The sequence below is a fragment of the Gossypium raimondii genome, chromosome 13 (assembly GCF_025698545.1).
Source record: "Gossypium raimondii isolate GPD5lz chromosome 13, ASM2569854v1, whole genome shotgun sequence".
Lineage (NCBI taxonomy): Eukaryota > Viridiplantae > Streptophyta > Magnoliopsida > Malvales > Malvaceae > Gossypium > Gossypium raimondii.
This window is the reverse complement of record NC_068577.1, coordinates 55327998-55352554: the sequence shown is the minus strand read 5'-3', so window position 1 is coordinate 55352554 and position 24557 is coordinate 55327998. Positions and strand designations below refer to the sequence as shown.

Sequence of the window (24557 nt, the reverse complement as noted above, 5' to 3'; positions counted from 1 at the left end):
CATAAATATCCTTATAATAAAATTTGTTGCTAAAGAAAAGATAAATCTTAAAACTATATAATAAATATATTTATTTTTTAAATTTTTTTAATTTTAAAATATTTTTTTGTATTTTTTTTAATTTTAAAATATTTTTAAAATAGTTTTTTTATTTTTTAAATTTTTAAAATAAATTTTTGATATTTTATTAAAAAATGGGCCGGGTCGGGCCCGGCCCGGCCCGGGCTTATGATTTTTTCTCGAGCCAGGCATGGGCAAAATTTTAGGCCCATATTTCTGGTCGGGCCAAAATTTTTTTATGGGCCCGGCCCATGAGCACCTCTACTAATTATTAACACAATTATTAATATAACATCATTTTATGTTTATATATTATACATAAAAATAAGTATATTTATCCGATATAAAAATAAATAAAATCAAAAGAATAATTAAGTGACTATTTTTATAGTTTACTATTCTAATTAAAAATAAATTTACTTGAAAATCTATATATTAAAAATATTTTTAAACCACCAAATATTTCAGTTTCTTTCCTATTTTTATTTTTCTTATTATCTCTTGATTTTATTACTTTTTACTCACACAGTGGGTGTATGATTTTTCTTATACCATTTTAAGTTTGATAATATTTTTTAAAATAAGTTATCACTCTATCTATAATTAAATTATTAGATAATTATATTGTTAATATTGAAATTTTCTTTCGCCATCATGATGACATTTTTATGCCATGATAAAATGTTATCTAACATGATGACGTTTTAACATGCTACAAAAAATAGACAATACGAGATAGAAAGCAATTGAAATATATTCAATATTCTTAATCACATGTATTCACCTATTTAAATTTATATTCACTCACAATTTAAATTAATTTGTTTTATTTTAATTTCATACATAATACATACATGCATATATATTTGTTGTTAGTTAGTTTAAAGCTAGAGGTGATCATGGGCCGGGCGGCCCGGCCATGAGCCTGTCCGAAATATGGAAGGGTTCGAGTAAAAATATAGGCCCGAAATATGAGTTTGGGCAAAAAGATGAGGCCCATTTAGAAAACGGGTCGGGCCTCGAGCACCACTTTTTTGGCCCGGGCCCGACCCGGCCCGAATATAATAAATATATATTTTTTATTTTTAAAATTTAAAATATTTTTAAAATAAAATTTTGCTGTTTATTAAAAAAATGGGTTGGGCCGGGCTTAGGAATTTTTTCCCGAGTTGAGTCTGGACAAAATTTTAGACCCATATTTCGAGCCGGGCCCGGGCCTAGGACGCGGGCTGAATTTTTCCTAGGCCTGGCCCGGCCTGGCCCATGATCACCTCTAGTTTAAAACTGTACATTTTATTATTTATTGGATGTTATTTTTAAACGCACACTTATATTTTAAATATAAAATTTCCATGCGCATACGATACAATCATTATTGTGTTGTTTTTTAGTCAAAAGTATTATATATATGCACATATGTAAAATGATTAATATATTGTTTGATACTTGAGTTTGACTTTAGTGTTCAATTTGATACCTAAGTTTCTTCCCTCTAGTTTGGTACATGAGTTGGCTTCAATGTCCACTTTAGTACTTAAGTTTTTTTCAAATTGATAACTGAGTTATTCTTAACCCAATTAAGTACCTAAGTTTGGTGTTGATGTTCAATTTATCGATATTTGAGTTTTTTTTTGTCCTAATTAGCTATATATTTTACTAGAGCACATATGTCAAACGTTCAATGAGTCATATGATGTCATTTGAGTTAGGTATCAAATTGAATATCAAAGCCAAACTTAGGTACTAAATTAGAAAAAAAAAACTCAAGCACTAGATTGAACATTGAAGCCAAATGCATGTACCAAATGATATATTAACCCTGCATAAAAAGATAAGACTCTAAACTTGATAAAGTAACATTTAGTCATTCCACTTGATTTTTTTTTGTCCACATTTCTCCCAGAACTTAGTAGCCTTTCCCCATTTGGTCCCCAAAACTGGATTTTTTTTAAAGTCTAATGACACGAGTCTGCGTTATGCATTCATTTAAAACTCTTTTAATATTTTCTAAAATTTTTGTATTTTATTTATAATTTATAAACAATTTCTTAATCAATTATGTATATTTTTTAAATTTTATATAAGATTTTAAAATTTTCATTGATATTAACGTGGACTTAACAAAAGTTTATGAACTAAATAAGGTTGTTAAATTATTAATAAATTTATATATTGGTCATTCAGTTTAAAAAATTATAAAATAGTCATTGAATTATTCAAAATTTTTATTTAAATCATGAATAATTTGAAGGTTTTATTTAAGTTCTTGAGTTGTTAAGGATTTTCCTTTTAGAAGTTCGACTAGCAAGTTTTAAGTAATGATTTAACGATATGAGTGAAAGAACATATCTTAAATAAAAATTGATTTGATAATTAGTGTTGAAGAATGGAAAAGAAAATTGTTTCATGAAAATAAAAAAACTGAATTATAAAAAAAAGGAAATAAGAGCTTTTGATTGGTGCAGGTGGTGCAAATAGAGAAAGTCATTAGACAACGATTTTTATAGGCAAATGACTTAAATGTAAACTTTTAAATAATTCAATGACCATTTATAACTTTTTTAAAATTTAATAACCAAAACATAAATTTACTAATAGTTTAATGATGTAACGTAATTTACTCATTAAAAAATTTACTAAATCCAAGGCAAGGATTTGCTTTAATCACGAAGAGATATAAAAAGACCCGACAGTCTTTGTCCCGCCACCTGTCCTTAATGCACCAATAAAAGATTAGATTCGATACACTAAATGACTAGATTACCCCCAAGATTGTCTTCTTCCATAGACCTGTAAACCTTTCGTTTAGCGACAAATGTCCAGTTAAGAAAAAAAAAACCAATTTCAACACCAAATCAAAGTCCTCCACTGCTTCTCGTACACGACAAACAGTCAAAGACCATAAATCACGTTTTCTCATTACGTAAAATTTGTTAAAGCACACCTCACCCCGGCGCACGATAGTACCTAACACTTCCTTTTTTATTCTTCATTTTATTTACTTACAAGTAACTCGAGCCTCTAGAGCTTTCCTCTTTTGGTTTTTTCGTTCTTTCAAGAGATTTCGTTACGTTACAGTGAAGGTGTGGCCGAAATTTCTATGCTGATTTCAAGCGGCAGATCTAAGTCATCTTAAGCAAGGTGAACTTAATTTGAACTTTGTTTTTCGATCGAATATTTTAGCTTGTTCAGCTTTAATTGTTTTTCGATCGAATATTTTAGCTTTTTTAGCTTTAATCATTGTCTGATTTCTTTCGAAATGATCTTTCTATTACACGGTCTCTACTGCGATTTGATCATTGTTTTTGAAGTTATTTGGTTTGGTTGATATACGTGATTTCTTTTAATTTCATAGGTTTTAGCTTAGTTCAACTTTTAGATCATCTGTTTTTCGTTTTTCTTCTGTTTGATTGTTTAGAAAATAAAGGAAAAGATAAAAAAAACTGAAGTGTGACCTGTAAGGTAGAAGTCAGGTTAATTTTGAATCATTTTAGTATCAATTTAAATTTTCGATGTGAAATTAATGAAAATGGAGTAAGAAAACTCCGTGTTATCATGATAAATATTTTTTTATTGAAATTATGATAATTGATAATAGTTTATAATCATTTTTTTTCTCTATTTAGCTAAGTCGTTAACTGCAGTTTAAACAGTTATCTTTCAGATTAATCTTTGTGTGACGGTAGATTTATACGATTCGCTTGGAGATCTCATTTACCTTTTTTCCCCCTGAATGCTGGAAATTAGCGTGGATTACAAGTTGTTGAACATGTGTTTAGCTTTTATCATCAATTTAATACAAACAAATGAACTAAGCTTTTTATGTTAAGTTATTAATTTATTACTACTTATGAAGGAAGGAAATGAGATTTTGATGTTAATGCTAATTTATGTGCAACATGCAATATGATAGTGCAGTCCTTTAAAACGACAGAGGTTGAGTGATTTGAAGGCCAGACCTGCTGCTGTTATTTGGCATGTGGGAACGTGAAGGCAGAGCATTCTCGATGTACAAGAGGATGCCATCTAGAGATCGTTCAGATGTAATGGATGTAGAAGAGAATTCAGGTAAATTTTATCTATTGACCAGCTGAGGGTTTCTGTACAACCACGGTTGTGGAGTTGATAGACCCAGAACCAACAAACTTCAGTTCCATTCTAATTGCCTGAAGCGCTCACCGGTATTGTTCCTTGAGACGGGTCTTTGCAAGCTTTGTACGCAGAAATTTTTTAACCAATGGCAGTAATTTGGAACTTTTAACTAATGGCAGAGTTTTTGGCTCTCTTTTCAATTGACCATTTAGAAATTTGCATTTGGTTACCTGCGATTTGGAAAACGGATTAAAAACTGCAGTTGTTTTAAGAAACCTAACTAATTTGTGGCAAGTTAGGAAATCTGTTGTTTGAATCAATTTTTTAAATCATTATGACTGTTCAAGTATTTAAGAGGAAGAATTTTGTGCTTAACTATTGTGGCCTTTTAGCTTTCTCACAGGACAGCATGGATGTAGAAACTACAAATCCTTCAATGTGGCTTTCTTTCCCACATGTTGTAGTGGGAACCCTATCTTCATTCCTATTTGGCTACCACCTTGGGTTTGTGTGCTATCTAAAACTGTCATCTTCATATTTTCTTGTTATTTGATTTGATAATTCTCCTATCAAGGCTAGATGTTTATGGTTTGCATGTTGGCTATTCTTTACAGGGTAGTTAATGAACCGCTTGAAAGCATCTCTTTAGATTTAGGTTTCACTGGGAATACTCTGGCTGAAGGTGACATTTTCTTTTCCCAAGCTTTTTTCTTCTTCTGACTTTTGCATCTGGAGTCCAGACCTTTAAAATGATATGTTGCAATTAAATATAGGTCTGGTGGTTAGCACATGTTTAGGCGGTGCCCTTATTGGATCTTTGTTCAGTGGTTGGATTGCTGATGGTGTTGGGCGTCGAAGGGCATTTCAATTGTGTGCTTTGCCTATGATTATTGGTGCTTCTACAAGGTGATATGCAATGCTAATTGAATGCTTTTAATGAATAATTTTGTGATATGCTCTTAATTTTCTTTCTATTTCTGCTCAAAATAGCTTGTGACTTAAATTTAAGCCCTCCCTTTATTTAATATATCTGTTTAGCTTTCATGAATTTAGTTGTTACTATTATATATCCTAGGAAAATGGATTAGGTATATATTTTATAATCTCGAGAAAAACTTATGTCTGACTTCAGCTCTACTATTTTGGATGAAATAAGAATAGCTAGGACCTCAGTTGATTGATGTTACGCAATTACGTTTCTTGTATTTGACCTGCAATGCCTTTTAATTCCTAAATCTTTTGTTGTGTAGAGTTCATGTATGAACTAGTTAACATCTGTGTTATACAGAGTACTTTTTTATTATCTTTATAAACTTTGGTTTACTTATTCATTCCCCTCATCATTCTTTTCTCTTTGTTTCACTGCATAAAGTCTGAATCTATAAGGTTTAGGTCTGACAAAATTTTTTTTTTCATTTTAGCGCAACAACAAAAACTTTGGCGGGTATGCTCATTGGAAGGTTCTTAGTCGGGACTGGAATGGGAATTGGTCCATCTGCCGTAGCTCTTTATGTGACAGAGGTATTCCTACTGTTAATTTTATGTTGCATTAATCATGGCTTATATAGCACTTTCTCTGTGTATAAACATAAACTATTGTCTCATCACGTACTAAATGTGTGTAGGTTTCCCCTGCTTCTGTAAGGGGAACTTATGGAAGCTTCATCCAGATTGCCACATGTCTCGGACTTATGGTAGCTCTATTTATTGGAATCCCTGTCAAAGAAATTGCTGGCTGGTATGAATCATTATTTAGGCATCAATCATACTTCCTGTAAATCATTTGTAACTTTTCAGACTTATTGCATAATTGTCTCAGGTGGCGCATTTGTTTTTGGGTCTCCACAATTCCTGCTGGATTTCTTGTCGTTGCCATGATGTTTTGTGCTGAGAGTCCACATTGGTTATACAAGGTTTGCTTTCTGATTCGTATTATCTGCAATTGCAAAATTATTTCGAATGTTAAATTCTTAATATAATTCAATGACCATTCAATCAAATCCTTGGATATTGATTCTTATCATTTTTTTCCTTTTGCGATAATCCCATCATCTAATTCTGTGTCATGGATATGTATTGTTTCCATGTCCTCTATGTCTATATTTGTTCCTATTTATAGATGCAATTCATTGTTGAAAATCACTAAAAATTTGGATTCTTTCACGTTATCTTATTTTTGCAACTTTTGCCACTTGAAACTGCACTAATCTTCTGTTAGTTTCCAAGATGTGCCCATCATTTGTAGCATACGACCAAATTCGATAAAATCATATTTTCCTTTTTATTAAAAGCTTATAGCAGAGTAAAATAATTATATTCCCTTGATGATGTCACACAGCAAGGAAGAATTGCTGAAGCTGAAGCTGAGTTTGAGAGGCTTTTAGGTGGATCACATGTCAAATATGCCATGGTGGAATTAGCCAAATTGGACAGGGGGGATGACGCAGACACTGTAAAACTCTCTGAATTGTTCTATGGCCGCCATTTTAGAGGTAAATAGTACCATTTCTTTCCATGCCTGTACAAAGGCTTTCCGAGTTCTTTTTTGGTGCCTACAGCTACTGCTTCCTGTTCAGCTTTGCTTCTGTCCTTTTGGGCTTTGTTATTCATGTTCTCCTTTTGCAGTTGTTTATATTGGGTCAACTCTGTTTGCTTTACAACAGCTATCTGGTATAAATGCTGTGTTTTATTTCTCTTCATCTGTATTTAAAAGTGCGGGAGTGCCTTCAGATGTTGCGAATGCGTTCATTGGAGTTGCTAATTTATCAGGTATACGTTTTTACTTTCTTGTCAACATTTTATTTTGACATTTTGCCAAGTCTCATGATGCTGATTTTCTCTTCATGTAGGATCTATCATCGCTATGCTTTTAATGGATAAACTTGGAAGGAAAATGCTCCTTTTGTGGAGCTTCTTTGGCATGGTAAATAGTAGTTTCACTAATTTTCTCATGGCAAGTATATCATTCATAACAAGGAATTTGGAAGAATGGTTTTAAAATACACTGTTGTTCTATGTTACCTGACGGGGGTGACTGTAAGATAGGATATGTGTCCGACATGTGTATGTTAAATATTTTCAAAGTTTTTCCTTACATGTGGAAGATCATATCTCTATACTTGTCACTCTTGCCTGAATATGTATCAGACATTAGTACTTTAAGAAATTGAAAACTCCAGATAACATAACTATTGATACCGTGTTAAGCATGGCTCCGCATAATGAAATTTATTTTAGAAATTGGGCTTTAATTTGTTCTTTGATTTACTCAGGCTATATCAATGCTCGTTCAAGTTGCTGCTGCAAATACTTTTGTGTCAGGCTCTGCATCTTTATATCTATCAGTTGGTGGCATGTTAATGTAAGTATTGCTACAAATTACTTGCTTTCAAAAATCTCTGAACACCAAGGTTTTATATGGCTGCATTGCCAGAAAGTATTCAGTATTTGTGAAAGTTGCGGTTGGAAATCAAGTCTTGGTTGTAAGTTCAATATGCTTGGGTTTTCAGACCTGAGCCGCTGGCTAACCTTGACCAGTGGAATAAGCAACAACTGAGAAGTTGAATTGATGTTCTGCAAATGTTGAACTGAGAAGTTGGTTATGTTCTTCATTGTGGAAAAACGGAAATATAAATTGCCTACAACGTAAAATGTCAGTTTTGGTTGCTCAAAAGCGTTCCGGATATCAATTCTAATTTTCAACAACGTGCAGGTTTGTCTTAACATTTGCATTAGGAGCTGGTCCTGTTCCAAGTCTCTTATTACCAGAAATTTTCCCTAGTCGAATCAGGGCAAAAGCTATGGCAATTTGTATGTCAGTACACTGGGTAATTTTTTTCCTCTTTACTTTCATTTTCATTATTGGTTGTTTGCTTTCTTTTCTTCCAAACACGTACTTGTATACTTGCGATTGCGACAGCTTTCACGATCAAATGCAGACGGAACATTACCGTGATCTTCTGATGGTTTTTCTTGCTCTTTCAGGTAATCAATTTCTTCCTTGGCTTGCTCTTCCTGCGCTTGCTCGAGCAACTTGGACCGCAACTCTTATACTCGATGTTCGCAAGCGTTTGTATGATGGCTGTAGTCTTTGTTAAAAAGAACGTAATCGAGACCAAAGGGAAGTCTCTTCAAGAAATCGAGGTTGCTCTTCTCCCACAGGAATAAGCAGGTATATTTTTCTTCCAAAAATTTTCTTTCCAATTCAATCTCTAACGTTCCTAGTATCGAGCAGCCAAAACACAATCACCCAACATGAAAAGAAAAAAAAAATCGTATATGCATGCACGCACACCAAGCATAAGCATATCACGGTGCCACACAGTCATACTAGATCAAAGTTGTAAGCCCGTGACGTTATATGTACACTTATTGTAAAGCCAGTACTTTGGGAATCCTAAGATTTTGCTCTTAATGATTAGATTTCTAAAATCTATTCTTTCAGTTGAGCCTAACTGTTTGGAACCTGAGTTCTCGAATTAAAATCCTTACAATTGTGTTTTCTTGATTTTTTTCATGTAATGTCCTGTTTCTATTGAGCTATGCGTTGTTACTTAATTTTTCTTTTAAATAATTTTATTTTGTTTTATGCATTTATATATATATATATATATATATATATATATATATATACAAATTAGTGTCATATATCAATTTACATATAAAAAATCTGCTCAAACTAGCTTCAAATTTTGCAATAATTGATGGCCCAATCTATTTTCTTTAAGTTAAAAGGCCCAGCTTGAGTTGCCCAAGTGGGCAGGTTCTTTCACTGATTTATTATTTTAAACATTATTTGATATTTAAGTTTGGATTTTTTTTATGTAATATTGGTGTTTTTATGATTAATTTGGTGTATGTATTTGACAAAAAACTATATATTTTAATTTTAATATTTGATGATAACAACGTTAATAAACAATTTGAATTTAACATATTAAAAAATATCATTTTAAATTTCATTGATGCAGTATTTTTTATACTATGTCATATTCAAGCTGGCCATGGGACATACATATTTATAATTCAATTAACATATTTTAAATATATTTAAGGTCAAATATAAGCTGCATTTAATATTTAAATTAATAATTAAACTAATTTTTTGACAAAAAACTATGATAGAATCTATTGATGTGTTGAAGATACAATTATAAAATTTTAAAAACCAAATATAAATTTAAATTTTCGACAATAATTTAGAATTTGGAGCAATTAACCCCAAAAGAAATATAAAATCGACTCGATTTCAAGAAAAAAAATATAATTGCAAAATTTGCGTTGGGTAACAGGCTAACAGGCCTAGTTTATACTTGTTCGAGGTCTCTGTACCGGAAGTTCTACAGAAGCTTGGTCGCGACGCTCATGGTTCCCAGCCTTCAACTACATTACATAGCTAGGCACTTTTGTTTTGGTGCCCTCCTTTTGTGTTATCAATATATATATAAACCAACCTCAAAAAAAAAAAAAACTATCCAAACATGAAGTATTCAAAACTCAAAAATGGCTCTAACTTGAAATTTTGTCGAATTTTTCAAAATTCTCAGTTTCTATTTTAAGTAAAACCATAAACAGAAAGTTCCCGATAAAGGGGTAGATTTCTTGAAACTTCCTCTTTCTTTTCTTTAAGAAGCTTCGTTTTCTTACGTCATTACTAAAGTAAACATGAACATGACAGCCTCCATAACCATAACTATGTTTAATTGCTCCTTTATATAAAAACATAAAATGAAGACCAAAATTTAGTTATTACCTGTAATGCTTGTGTTATAGTCTGCTGATTCTGGGTTTTGTCGCCATTGCCCATGTTCTACCTTCAGATAAGACTGCCGGGTCTTTTGGGTGTTTGTGTTATTCCTCACAGATAATATTAGTTTCCCAATATAGAATGAACAACCATCCACTTACCTTAAATTTAAAGCTTAAAATTCATTTCAAAATTAATCCCTTAATTTTTGCTTTGGATACCAACCTTTACTTCTACAACACAAAACAAAGATTCTCTTCGTCAACTTCTCCCTTGATAAGATTTATTTCAACTACCGTGTTACCAAGTGTTATTTGAAATAGGTTATATTTCGCTATTAGTCCCTGCATAAATTATGGATTTAATTTTTATATTTTAATTTTGTATAATTATATATATATATATATATATTATGCTTTGATTTGATTTACTTAAATTACCGATATTGCTATTGCCATACGAATAATTATATTTATCAATTGATGTATTTTTTTGTATAGATAAATAAAAATCATATATCACATTGCATATTAGTTAAATCTATATAATCACTAATAAAATATTAACTTTCTTAATTTTGATAAAAAAAATTAACTTACCCATATATATATTTTTGGTGAACTATAATAATAGGGCAAATCCCGAACAACAAACGCGACTAGTACAACTCGAACCCAGGTCACACTTAAAGCAATAATTAAACACCCTTAACTATCAGACTATTACATAGGGTTCAACTTACCCATATTTTAAAATAACTAGTTCAACTTCATTTAAGTCTAGGCATATATATTTTATTTAATATTTAATAATTATATATTTATACATTTATTTTACTATCATTACATATTTTTTTACTAAAATTCTAAATATAAATAATATATTTTTAATATTTACATTACATTATAATATAATTATATTTCATATAATATAAATTACATAATACATAAAATAAAATAAAATAAAATAAAATAAAATAAAATAAAATCCAGCATATTATAAATTTAAAACAAAACCCTTTCACTAAAATTCATTTTTCTTCAAACTAATATTTTTATTCAATCTCTCTCTCATATATAATAGAACTTATTTCTTTTGAACAAGTCTATATAACAGTTGTTCTAATGATTAATAGAAATATCTTAAAAGGTCAAAAGTCTATATATACGAATTTTTGGGTAAATTATCAAAATAGTCACTTTTATTTCCCTCAGGTTACATTTTAGTCACTGAGCCATTAATTGCGGTTAACAATGTAACAATAAGCTGACGTGGCACGTTAAACCATCATTTCAAACAAAAATTTTAGGTTAAATTATACAATTGATCCCCACTTTTTTTTGAGCAATTTAAATTTTTTCTTTTATATTCTTTTAACTTTCCTTTATTTTCTTTATTTTTCATTCTCTTCTGCCTTTTCCTCTATTTTACTCCATTCTCCATCTCTTTTAACGTAAAAGAAAAAAAATTAAATTGCTCAAAATGAAAAAAATATAGGGACCAATTGTATAATTTTATCTAAAATTTTCATTTGAAATGATGATTTAACATGCCACGTAACGACAATTAACGCTCAGTGACTAAAACATAACATTTCAAACATAAATGACTAAAATGTAACCCGAGACAACTAAAAGTGACTATTTTAATAGATTAATAAAAGTTAGTGTTTATTTAAGAAATTCAAACAGCAATATAGTAAAGATCATTTGCCTTCATTCTAGTAAACATGTACGAATGGTATAACCTGTCTTGTTTAATGAAGACTTGAAGAATATGTCCAGTGACTTTCAACGTTTTCTCTTTTTGACTTTGATTTTTTATTTATTTATTAACAAAATCAATAATTCGTGTTTTTCTATTAACTTCGCGTATTTTATCGTTTTAATTAATGGTATATTACACTTAAATTTTGATAATTTAAAATTTCGTATTATATCGTAATTTAATTATGTTATTTCATAATTCAAATGGTATAGATGTTTTATATTTAATATTTATAATATTATGAGTCAAATCCAGTGCCTTTCTTGTTATCTTTGGAAGCATTTAATATCCTTTTTTAACCATTGGAATCTACCTCTAGACGTGAGCGTTCTATCGAGTGAAAAGATTTTAAGTTAATTGAGTCTGTGAGTCCTATTTTATCATACTAACTCAATTTTAAAAAAATCGAATTGAGTGAAATAAAATTCGGGTCCAGTCAAGTCAAATCGAGTGAAATTGTTCGAATTAAATTAAACGTGTCAAATTAAAATCTTGTTATATTATAGCTAATTCCATGTTAAAGCATACAAATTTGAAACCATATATATTTAAAAAAAGTTTCAAAGCAAAATAATAATAACAACAGTTTAATATGATAAACTTGAATCATTGATTAACTTATTTATATCTCAAAATTATTATCCAAGAAAAATTTTAATTTTTAACTTTTTATATTTTTAGAATTTTAAAAATATAAATTTGGAAATTTTTATAAATATTTTGCTTTTGAAAATTATTCTGAACTTTTGAAATTTATTTTAATTTTTTTATAATTTTGTTGAGAGAGAAACTAGTTTGCTTATTTTTAAATTTGACAGGGACCAAGAAGGTATTTACATCAATCTGTTATTCGAATTATTCGAGTTATTTGAATTGTAGAATTCAATTCGATTTGAACTCGAAACTCAAATTATTTATTCGAGTTGACTCGAATAACTTGATTTGATTAATTCAAATTTAAATTTTTTCGATTTTCACAATTTTATAAAACGTGAGATTATATTTACATTAAAATAAAATAAAAATATACATGTTGTTGGACTTGTACAAGAATTAAGATCAAGATAGAGTGGGTTTTTTTTCCTTGTCTTTTTAGCCTAATATTTCATATTAATATTTATAATTTTATATAAAAAATTTAAATGATTTTTAATTACTAGGCTAAACAAGCCAATTCAAATAAAAGTTAGATCAAAACCTAATCCTTTTTTATATGAACGAGAGTTTAGTTGTTTAGATATATCCCAGTTATTATTATTATTATTAATAGTTCAACTAATTATTCAATATATAATTTCACTTTTAATCCATTTTTCTAAACTCTAGAAAATTGAGAAACTTTCATTTTCGACCCTCCAAATTTTAATTATTCAATATAACCCATTTTAACACCATTTTTTTAGCTTTGCCCTTAAATTTTTTAAATTTTATCTTGACCCAGCATAAAAATTTTGACATTATCCTTATAGTGTTATATATATATATATGTGAATGTAATAATTGATCATAATTATAATTATAATTGTAAGATACAAACAAAAATTATAGGAGAAAATGGAGAAATGTGGTTAGTGACCAAATTTTGTATTTATTTTGTTCATCGTATTATTGAAAAGCTTCTCCACCATGTTATCACTTCCCAATTTTTTAATTAAAAAGAAGAAGCTGCGTTGCCGATTTGGAATATATTTTATATATAACAGCCACCTCAAAGATAATTTATATAATGGTATATTTTTCCTATAATAATTGTATTTAAATTATTTTGCTATATATATATATGTATATATATATCTTTTGATAAGTTTATAATTTATTTTATTAAAAGTTTTATATGCTTATGTTTTTATGTTTTCTTAGTACGGTGTTCGGAGCGAAGATAGAAATCCTTTTAAATGTTCGAAATTAAATTTTAATTTTTACGATAATAAAATGTAATTTTATTATTTGAATAACTTATATATTTATAATTTTAAAAAGATTAAATTAAATTTTTATTATTTTAGGAGACCGAGTATAATTTTATTTTTATTAATTTAAAATTTTAAAAATTTAAAAGACCTAAATAGAAAAATCTTTATTTTAGGAGGACCCTCCTGAGTATGCTGATAGTGTAATTACTTTTTCTCAATATGTATACTAATGTTAAGCTTATTTTAAAGGTTTAATTATGAAATTCTCTCTTTACTTTATGAATAATTATTGATAAAATATATCAAATTGAACCATTAATTCTTTTATACACTTAAAAATAGTTGAACTGATAATTTTGTTAATTATTTACTTATGGATTTGATATTCTAATTTCGATGACAGGTTTAATAGAATTTTGAATAAAAAATAATGATAAATTAATATAAAGGGATTAACTTTTAATTTTCTTAAAATAAAAGGTACGAGATTTAAAATTATACCACCTTTATCCCACCTGTGTGCTATAAAATGTAATCAATCCGAAATGAATACAAAAATTTGCAGCTGAAAACGGCAGTAGCGAAGCAATAAATTTTCTGAAAAAATTTTGAGCTTGCAATGAATCGATTCAACTTAACCAGTTCATTATTTCTTCTTTCCGTTCTTTTAGTCGGCGATGTAGAATCTATCTCCAACAGCCACGGTGATGCAAGTTCCGATGATGCTGTCTCTAATTTCCGGCCAAGCCTCGCCATTGTCATCGGCATTCTCTGTGCCACGTTCGCTTTAACTCTCTCCCTAGTTGCCTGTACAAAATTCTGCCACCGTGGAACCACCGTCGACAGCGGTGATAACCTCCCTACAACTCTCCGTCGAACAAAATCTGGGTTCTCCGGGATCGACAAGAAAATCATAGAATCACTCCCTTTCTTCAAATTCTCATCGATCAAAGGATCGAAACAAGGACTCGAATGTTCGGTTTGCCTCTCGAAATTCGAAGATACCGAGGTTTTAAGATTGTTGCCGCAATGCAAACACGCATTTCACGTCGAATGTATCGACGAATGGCTTGAAAAACACTCGAGCTGCCCGCTTTGTCGCCGGAAAATCAACGCCGACGAGCCTACAATCTTAACGTACTCCAACAGCTTCCGGTTCTTAAGAAACGGCTCGAACTCAAACATGGAGCTCAAAGAAGACGGTAGGTCATCAAGATTTGAAACCAGAACAGCGGACATGGCCACCGACAACGGCGATGATCGGAGGGTGTTTCATAAACTCAACGTGGTTTTCAAGAACCGGTGGAGCAATTTAAGTTCTTCAGACATTGTTTTGTTGAACTCCGAAATGATTAACGATATGTCGAACGACATGATCGAAAACGAGAAAAAAATGAAGATTATTGAGGATGTAAAGATCAAAATCAGTTCGATCAATGAAACCAATACAGTTTCAGGTCCTGTTGTTGCTTCGACATCATCATCAAGGATTGTTAATGAAGGTGAAAGAAGATCAATGTCGGACATTACTGTTTTATCGAGGTCTCGAGATGTGATTACGAGGAACAGAACATGTGAGCCGCCGCCACCGTCGCGGTCTTCGTCGTTATCGGAGAATTATACGAACGAGGAAACAATAAGGCGACAATGGTGGTCGATTGCTAGAAGAACAATTCAATGGTTTTCTAACAGAGAATTAAGGCCTCAAAAATCTCGAATTCAGCCAATTTAATTTTTTTTTCTTTTTGGTTCTTTTTCTTGGTAATTAGTGCACCTTATGTTATAAATTTTTTTCTTAATTTCTTTTTCATTATTTTTTGAAATTCAGTCAAATTCTTGAGAATATTATTATATATATAATAAATTCGGAGGAAAATTCGCATACTAATATAAGATAGAGATTCGATTTGAGTTTTTGAAAAAAGTTCAATGTAATTATTGGAAGTTCTCAAACTAGACCTGATCATAATCCGAGTCATTTGCTTAGGTCTGAAGGTTAATGAAGGGTTTGAAAAAAAATATAGGCTCCAAAAGTAGGTTTTGACAAAAAATAAAACCCATTTTTTAAACGAGTCAAGTCTTGATAAGATTTTATGGCATAGACCTAGCTCGAATGTGCCTAAATTTTATTTTTCTGCTGTTGTTTTCTTGCCATTTTGCTATTGCATTATTATTGTTTGAATATTGTACTAACTCTTGTTTTATTGTAAATTTTGTTACTATTTTAAAGGCATTTGCTTATTAAGTTGCAACTATCTTAGTGTTATTTAAGTATAAATTTTTTAAATATATTTTTAATTTATTGGGAAACATTTATTTTAATGCTTTTAATGTATTTGATGTATTATATTTTTAATTTTTATTTTTATATAAAAAGATTAATACTGACAAGCTAGGTCGATTTTAGGTTGAACATTTTTATCTGGATCGGGCTTGAGCAAAAATTTATGTCCATTTTTCAAACTGAACAGAGTCCTAGAACACAAGACTAAATTTTTGCATCAATTCAATCCGAGATTTATCTCAAACCCAAAAATTATAATTATTTAAGTTGATTTAATAAATTAAATAAATTGAATTATTTAATTTAAAAATTTATGTTTAATTTATTATTTGGAATTGAATTAGATTTTGATCATTCGCAACTGCCACACACTCGGACAATAAAAAAGGAAAAGAAAAGAGAGAAACGTTACAGATACAGACAGTCACTGGCAGGGGACATTTTCTTTGTTTAACATCACAGACCCAAAGTTTAAAGGAGACAAAGAACTGGTTTTATGTTTTTATTTCTTTAGAAACATAAACAATTATATTATTATTATTATTATTATTATTATTATTATTAATTCACTATTTAACTTTTAAATTATACTTGTGCTTTTTTTATCTTGATAATTAAATTTTGGGTAAAATATAAAAATATTCACTTTTATTTATCTCTAATTATATTTTAGTTACTTATATTTAAGATGTTATGCTTTAGTCACTAACGTTATAATTTTGTTACAAAATGGTCACTTTATTGTAGAGGTGTTCATGGGCCGGGCAGCCCGACGGCCCGCCCGAAATATGAGAGGGTTTGGGTAAAAATATAGGCCCGAAATATGGGCTTGGGCAAAAAACGAGGCCCGATTAAAAAACGGGCCGGGCCTCGGGCACTACTTTTTTGACCTGGGCCCGGCCCGAATAATAAATATTTTTATTTTTTTAATTTTAAAATACTTTTTTTAAATTTTTTTAATTTTAAAATTTTTTTAAATTTTTTTAAAATACTTTTTTTAATTTTAAAATATTTTTAAAATACTTTTTTTAATTTTTATTTTAATTTTTAAAATAAATTTTTGGTATTTATTTAAAAAACGGGCCGAGTCCGGCTTATGAATTTTTTTCGGGCGGGCTGGCAAAATTCTAGGCCCATATTTCTGGCAAGCCGCCCGCCTAGGACCCAGTCGAAACTTTTTCTGTGTTCGACCAAACCCGCCCGCCCATGAACACCTCTACTTTATTGTTAAACTCTGTTACCTCCTTAGCGGCAGTCTAAATGGGTTTTTAAATGTCAACTTAAATGTCCAGTTGCTAAACTGAAAATAACGTAGGACCGTCGTCAGGGAGGTAACAAAACTTAACGATAGAGTGACCACTTTGTAACAAGATGATAATGTAAGTGGCTAAAACATAGACATAAATAACTAAAATATAATGTGAAGCAAATAAAAGTGACTATTTTTTATAGTTTACCCGTAATTTTTTTTTGTTTTAATTATAATTTTCTTCCAAGTTTATCCGGAAATAGTTACCAACGAAAAATGACACGTCACGTTATCAAAACCAAACCAAGTGCCATTGAACATCCTCAGAATGCTGCCGGAAATGGGACAAAAAAGACAGTTTCCGGTGACGGAAAGGAGTGGTGATATTATAGAAAGGCCTCTCAATAATTTTGTCATAATATTATTTTTTGATTGAATGGTTTGATTTTACAGTTTTCATTGACTTTTGGAATCACTGCAACGTCAATGACTTTTTTTCTTTTTCCTTTATTTAAAAATAAAAAATTAATTAGACGGATAAGTGAATCAATTCATACATTAAAAGGAGTGGATTTAAATTTTAGTAATTTCACAATTGAATTATAATTCATTTAATGAGTTATATTAATTAACTTGATCATTAAAATAATAATATAAATGAATTATTTGTGATCTTTCAATTGAGTTGATGGTAAGCACGTAGTTGAAAATATTTTTGGAGGACTAAATTAAATTATATAATTTAAGATAATAAAATGTAATTTTATTATTTTAATAATCTATATTTTATAATTTTAAATGATTAAATCAAAATTTTATCATTTTAGGGGCCAAAATGCAATCTTACCATTATTAATTTAAAATTTTATAAATTATAAAAAGGGTCTAAATGAAAATTTTTCTATTTTAAGAGGGCAGAGGCTCCTACCAGTTGATGGGTAATACCAACTCAATCAACCATTTAAATAATAGTACAGTTATATACATTAGACTTAAAATTTTACATAAAATAAGAGGATTAGGCAACATTTAGTCTTAAAACGTAGCAACAGTTGTTGTCCTTGTGATGATGTGATACTCTGAAGTTGTACCACATCATTATTTAAACTTTCATCACACCATCATGTCATCTTATGAACCAAAACTGATAAAAATTTTCAACTATTAGAACTAATGTGAAAAAAAGCTCAGGGATTAAATTGAAAAATTACCAAGTTCAAGGACTAAATGTTATTTTAACCCTAAAATAATTTTTTTAGCCGACCAAAAACTAAAGGCTGAGAAACAAACTTGCGCAAGAGCCGAGCCAAGCCGAGCCCATAATCATATTGTTGTTCTGTTTTTCTTTTTCCTATCCATTAATGGAAAAAATAGATAAGGATTTAAAGGCTAAAGCCCAACCTTTCATTTCCCTCTCTTCCATTTCTGATGAATAGCAAGCAATAGGCTTTTCTCTTGTACTCATTTTCATTTAGTTCACTTCTGAAAATTTTCCCCAGAAAGCTTTATCTCTTTTTTTTTTAAAAAAGGTACAGTTTTTGCTTGTAATATGACAATGGCTCATTGATTTTTGAAGTTTCTATATGTTCTTCATCGAATTTCTAATGTTCGGTTGTTCATATTTTCTCAGGTTGTTGCTTCTCTTTGACTGAAACCATGAATTTTTTTATTGTATTTTTGGTAATGAATTTGTTGTTCTTGTTTATTGAATTGGAAGTGAAATGTTGGGTCTTGGTGTTCTTTTAAGTGAAAATCCTACTACTGTAGCAGTGAACAATGTGATGAAAAAAACCCGATTATCGAACTCAAAGTTTAACTCAATTGGTTCATGCAGCTACCTTGAGATGGATTTTGATAAGAACCCTTTTATGTTAAGCACCATTTGGTTAATTTTCACCTTTTAAGTGTTACATTGGTTCATTATGCACTTTAGTTGAAGCACCCTTATCCGCTACTCATGTCCGACTCATATTTGGATATGATACGAGGGTAGAACAGTCCAAGGTTTCGAGCTCGAGTAATGCAGGCTAGAATAACTAGATGAAAGATGCTATCTATGTGTTGTGGTTCTAAAGTCCAAACTGTTATACACTTGCAACCTACTATACCTTGAGTTGAACATGAAATTTTGATTTGCATAACAAATTTAATCACCATATTTATGCCTGTGATTGTAATTTTCTGTTTTCTGGGGTATTAATCGAAGATATTAACTGTATTGGTTCCGGTATGTTGGTGCTCGTATATTGTGTGCCGTATTGAAAACTTTGGAAATTTATGTGTTTTGAGTGCATTGTTCATGTTCTTGCAGGTGAAGATACAGATGAAGCACTTATTTTAGTGCAGATTGTACTTCGATTTTCGCCACTATGACTCCTGTGATCCCGTGTTCTACTAGCAATACTACGCTTATTCTCGGTGCTGCCTGTTCGGTAAGGAAGAACACTAGTTTAACGAGATGCAGTTCCTCAAGGAGACACACAAGATATGCTCTACCCTCACATAGATTTATCCTACCTTTGTCAACCCGCGTTACATCATTTCCACAATACAGAACAGGGTATGCTTTGAATGGAAAACCAGGAACCTGTATATCTGCAACTGGGACTGATGTAGCAGTGGAGCAATCTGATTCTCCCGTAGATGCAGTTGAAACAAGTGAAAAATCAGATTCAAATGATGCACCAACACAGTCCAAACGAACGAGATCTGTAAGGAAAAGTGAGATGCCGCCTGTTAAGGACGAGGAGCTTATTCCTGGTGCAATGTTTACCGGGAAAGTAAGATCAATCCAACCATTTGGTGCTTTTGTTGATTTCGGGGCTTTCACGGATGGACTGGTGCATGTTTCTAGGCTAAGTGATAGCTTTGTTAAGGATGTTGCGAGTGTTGTTTCAGTTGGACAAGAGGTAAAGGTGAGGTTAGTTGAAGTAAACACCGAGAGTGGGAGGATATCGCTTTCAATGCGTGAAAATGATGATGCTAGTAAACGGCAACCACAAAAAGACAGTCCTTCCGGGACTGACAGGGCCAGGCCAGCTAGGAAGAATGCTTCAAGGCCTGGCCAGAAAAAGGAGCCGATGAAAAGCTCAAAATTTGTCAAGGGACAAGACCTAGATGGAACGGTTAAGAATTTAACTCGGTCAGGTGCTTTCATATCACTTCCCGAGGGGGAAGAAGGATTCTTGCCTACATCGGAAGAATCTGATGATGGACTTATGAGCATGATGGGAGGGCCATCATTGCAGGTTGGCCAAGAAGTCAAAGTACGTGTGTTGCGCATCACACGAGGACAAGTAACCTTGACGATGAAGAAAGAAGAGGACAATGACAACTTGGACTCGCAGCTCAGCCAAGGTGTGGTGTACACTGCAACGAATCCCTTCATGCTAGCTTTCCATAATAACAAGGAGATTGCTGCGTTTTTGGATCAGAGAGAAAAGCCGGAGAAAATTGAGGTTCAAACGGTGTCTGACGCTACCGCAGCAGGTGAACTGGTTGAAAAGGAAACGGATACTGTTGCCAATATCGCAAACAAGGAGGAAACCACGGATAAGGAAACAGAGGAGAGTTTTGAAGTTTCATCTCCTGAAAGTAGCGCAGAAGTTCCACTAGTAGATGTGGTGGAAAGCGATGAAACTTTGGGATCATCCGGAGAAATAGTCGATCAAGTTACAACTTCAGAAAGTTCAGTTGTTGGTGAAGATTCCGATGCAAAGGATGAAGTAAAAGTAGAAACACCCATGACGGAGGATAAAATCCAGTCTGCCACATCAGTTCAAGATGATGAAGTTGGAGCTATTCCCAAGGAAAATGGCAGTGTTGGCAGCACGTATGTACAACCCGATGTTCCTGATTTGAAAGATGTTGAAGGTAGATATCCACGACACTGCTAGCAAACCTATATTTGGAGAATTTCATTCAGCATGTTCGTAACACTGCACCAAAATGATGACAGAAACTGAATATCTGTGATTCTGCATATAATAAACAAAGGCATTAATATTATCTAAATACATAGATACATACATACATGCCTGCATACATGCAATATGTTCATGACTCTGCACCCATATGATGATTGGAAACTAAATGTCTGTGGTTCTGCATATAATATGCATACAATAAGCAAAGGCATTACTATTATCCAAATACATTGATACATAGAAACGTGAGTGCGTGCAAGCATATTACATACATACATTCTTTATGTTAATGACTCTGCAGCAAAATGATGATTGGAAACTGAATATCTGTGATTCTGTTTATATTATGCATGTTATAAACAAAGGCATTATTATCATCCAAATACATAGATGCATAATGCATACTTAAATATTATATGTTCGTAACTCTACACCAAAATGATTATTGGAAACTGAATATCCGTGATTTCTGCATTAATAAACAAAGGCATTACTATTATCCAAATACATATATACATACATACCATATGATCATAACTCTGCACCAAAATGATGATTTGGAAACTGAATATATGTGAATCTGCATATCATAATTCATATGCATATAATAAACAAAGGCATTACTATTATCCAAATACATAGATATTTACATGCCTGCATACATGCATGCATATAATAAACAAAGGCATTACTGGTGTGTACAATGTAAGATCCATCAGAGGGTCATATCCCCATTACTATTCAGACCTGGATCTGTCTTAGAACTTTGTAATTCTTATTGCCGGTTTTTGCTCAGATACTGCGGAAGACAATGTAAGCTCTGATCCATCTCAAGAATTAGCTGATGATCAGATTAAGTCTTCTGTAAGTGAAGCGATTGAAGAAGCTGAGAACAAAGTTGAGAATACTGAGGATGAAGTGCCGATGGAATCACCAGAAACTCTGTCTGCCTTGGAAGTTGAAGAGGTAGAACCTCCACCTCAAAAGAATGACGAGGTTACCAATTCAAATGGCTCTACCCCGAAGGAAAATGTGATTACAGGTTTATACTTCATCCATTTTGGCAGTTGTTTCTACCTATTAAAAGCTAAATGAAGTACCCATGTCTGATGCATATCTAAATGAAGTACGAGGATATGAACCTCTGAATACATGAAAAAACATAAAAGAAAATATCCAAATCTGAGTAACATAGACTCCATCTTGATATGCGTTGAAATTATGCTCTCTTTTTTATATTTGAACCCCTAAAACTCGTATTTTATATTCCTTTTTCATGATATTTAAAATTTTGTGTTCTATTTATGCAGCAACCGTATCACCAGCTCTTGTAAAGCATCTCCGTGAAGAAACAGGAGCAGGAATGATGGATTGTAAGAAAGCACTCTTGGAGACCGGAGGAGATATTGTTAAAGCGCAAGAGTTTCTTCGCAAGAAAGGCTTGGCAGGTGCAGATAAAAAAGCCAGTCGAGTCACAGCTGAAGGAAGAATAGGTTCTTACATTCACGATAGTAGAATCGGTGTCCTAGTAGAGGTTAACTGTGAGACGGATTTTGTCTCCCGAGGTGACATCTTTAAGGAGCTTGTCGATGATCTAGCCATGCAGGTTGCTGCCAGTTCTCAAGTACAATATCTTGTTCCTGAAGATGTTCCCGAGGAGATTGTAAATAAGGAAAGAGAAATAGAGATGCAAAAGGAAGATCTCTTATCGAAACCGGAACAGATTAGATCTAAGATTGTTAAAGGACGAATAAGGAAGAGGCTTGAAGAATTGGCTTTACTCGAGCAGCCCTACATTAAGAACGATAAGTTAGTAGTGAAAGATTGGGTGAAGCAGACTATTGCTACCATTGGAGAAAATATAAAAGTGAAAAGATTTGTGAGGTTCAATCTCGGAGAGGGACTTGAGAAGAAAAGCCAGGATTTTGCTGCCGAAGTGGCTGCCCAAACTGCAGCAAAGCCAGTTTCTACTGTCAGAAAAGAACAACCGGCTTCCTTGGAAGCCAAGGAAACTGATCAGAAGTAAGTAAATATTTCCCATGTTTCGTAATAATACAAACTCATTATGGTCACGTTTTTATGAACTAAACACGGCACTTCGTAGTTTATAGGCTTGAGAATGATAAACCATTTATTTTAGTTGGACAATGCTGAAATGAAGAACTCATTTGTCTTCTACAGACCTGCAGTAGCAGTCTCGGCCGCACTTGTTAAACAACTACGTGAAGAAACAGGTGCTGGGATGATGGACTGCAAGAAAGCTCTGTCCGAAACCAGGGGTGACCTTGAGAAAGCTCAGGAATACCTTAGAATGAAAGGCCTTTCAACTGCGGACAAGAAATCCAGCCGCCTTGCTGCTGAAGGCAGAATTGGTTCCTACATTCACGACTCTCGGATCGGTGTACTAATTGAAGTCAATTGCGAGACTGACTTTGTTGGTAGAAGCGAAAAATTCAAAGAGTTGGTCGATGATCTAGCAATGCAAGTCGTGGCCTGTCCACAGGTGCAGTTCGTATCCATCGAAGACATCCCAGTGAGTACGGTAAGCAAAGAAAAAGAGCTCGAGATGCAAAGAGAAGACCTCGCATCAAAACCGGAGAACATTAGAGAGAAAATCGTCGAAGGGAGGGTATCAAAGCGGCTTGGAGAGCTTGCCCTTTTGGAACAACCATACATCAAGGACGACAGCGTGTTGATTAAAGACTTGGTAAAGCAAACCGTTGCTGCAATCGGAGAGAACATAAAAGTCCGAAGGTTCGTTCGGTTTACTCTCGGAGAGACGGTTGAAGATACTAAAACCGGAACAGAAGCATGAGACCAGGGGGGGGAAATGTAAGCGTAAGAATGAACTTCCAATGATATGAATGGGAAATATTTTTGAGTAATGGAGGTGATTGAGAACTAATTTTGAACTTAGAGAAAAATAAATTTGATTCTTTATTTGATTAAACAACTTCTGATTTTGTAGGATATCAGCAGTTTATCTTTTTCCAGTTTATTTTTGCAACATTAAAATACTGAACAAATCTAAATAAAAATATTTAAAATATTAATAAAAATTAATATTCATTATTCAAAAATTAATAAAAATATTAAAAATACATTTTATATTAATATTCATGTGTTTTATAATTAAACTTAAATCTAAAAATAGATTATTATTATTAAAAATGAATTTAAGCCCGGCCAAGTTGGGTGTGCCCAAGACATAAAATCTTTGTCCAAATTTGACTCATGAATAAATCTACTTACCAAGAAAGATTTACTCGACAACGACAAGCCCATTACTTTAGTCATATGAGCCTAACAACCAATCAAGTTGCATTAAATGTATCTATCACTTCTGTTGCCCATGTAATGCGATTTTTTTTATAATATCATCTCGTAAGAAGTCAATAACAGACCTTCTCCCTCCTATAAGAGTGAATTTGCTTCGATTTAATAAGTTTTTTCGAATTTTTCAAGCCATTTATAATAATTTAGTTTGCTTCAATTCTAGATTTTTTAAATATTGATTTTG

General features: G+C 31.9%; 3 protein-coding genes across 6 annotated transcripts; all 3 read left to right on the top strand.

The window, feature by feature from the left end:
• The first annotated feature begins 3005 nt into the window (after window positions 1-3005).
• Window positions 3006-8668, top strand: LOC105783286 (probable plastidic glucose transporter 2). 3 transcript variants are annotated; one of them, XM_012608660.2, is made up of 14 exons: window positions 3006-3201; window positions 3974-4128; window positions 4545-4656; window positions 4767-4834; window positions 4926-5058; window positions 5574-5673; window positions 5778-5890; window positions 5972-6065; window positions 6491-6644; window positions 6778-6921; window positions 7002-7075; window positions 7425-7513; window positions 7865-7979; window positions 8137-8668. In XM_012608660.2, the coding sequence occupies exons 2-14, from the start codon at window positions 4038-4040 to the stop codon at window positions 8317-8319; spliced, it is 1470 nt and encodes a 489-aa protein (XP_012464114.1). In that variant the 5' UTR covers window positions 3006-3201; window positions 3974-4037; the 3' UTR covers window positions 8320-8668. The 3 variants fall into 3 exon arrangements, with proteins under 3 accessions (XP_012464114.1, XP_012464113.1, XP_012464115.1); XM_012608659.2 differs by having other exon boundaries at window positions 3007-3201; window positions 3979-4128; XM_012608661.2 differs by lacking the exon at window positions 3006-3201 and having other exon boundaries at window positions 3981-4128; window positions 4556-4656.
• Window positions 8669-14156: 5488 nt separating this feature from the next.
• Window positions 14157-15310, top strand: LOC105781917 (E3 ubiquitin-protein ligase ATL42). Its single transcript, XM_012606441.2, has one exon. It carries the CDS (start codon window positions 14198-14200, stop codon window positions 15308-15310), a length of 1113 nt encoding a protein of 370 aa, XP_012461895.1. The 5' UTR covers window positions 14157-14197.
• Window positions 15311-18483: 3173 nt separating this feature from the next.
• Window positions 18484-24007, top strand: LOC105782287 (hypothetical protein). Of its 2 annotated transcripts, none has more exons than XM_012606936.2 (5): window positions 18484-18640; window positions 19423-20984; window positions 21834-22079; window positions 22348-23059; window positions 23219-24007. In XM_012606936.2, exons 2-5 carry the CDS (start codon window positions 19481-19483, stop codon window positions 23850-23852), a joined length of 3096 nt encoding a protein of 1031 aa, XP_012462390.1. In that variant the 5' UTR covers window positions 18484-18640; window positions 19423-19480; the 3' UTR covers window positions 23853-24007. The 2 variants fall into 2 exon arrangements, with proteins under 2 accessions (XP_012462390.1, XP_012462384.1); XM_012606930.2 differs by having other exon boundaries at window positions 18516-18741.
• Window positions 24008-24557: the final 550 nt, after the last annotated feature.

Coding starts and splice junctions, on each gene's coding strand:
- LOC105781917 (XM_012606441.2), top strand. CDS start 14,198: ATGAATCGATTCAACTTAACCAGTTCATTATTTCTTCTTTCCGTTCTT.
- LOC105783286 (XM_012608660.2), top strand. CDS start 4,038: ATGTGGGAACGTGAAGGCAGAGCATTCTCGATGTACAAGAGGATGCCA. Junction 4,835..4,925: donor TGGGAATACTCTGGCTGAAG/GTGACATTTTCT, acceptor AATTAAATATAG/GTCTGGTGGTTAGCACATGT. Junction 5,674..5,777: donor TAGCTCTTTATGTGACAGAG/GTATTCCTACTG, acceptor AAATGTGTGTAG/GTTTCCCCTGCTTCTGTAAG.
- LOC105782287 (XM_012606936.2), top strand. CDS start 19,481: ATGACTCCTGTGATCCCGTGTTCTACTAGCAATACTACGCTTATTCTC. Junction 20,985..21,833: donor TGATTTGAAAGATGTTGAAG/GTAGATATCCAC, acceptor GTTTTTGCTCAG/ATACTGCGGAAGACAATGTA. Junction 23,060..23,218: donor GCCAAGGAAACTGATCAGAA/GTAAGTAAATAT, acceptor TGTCTTCTACAG/ACCTGCAGTAGCAGTCTCGG.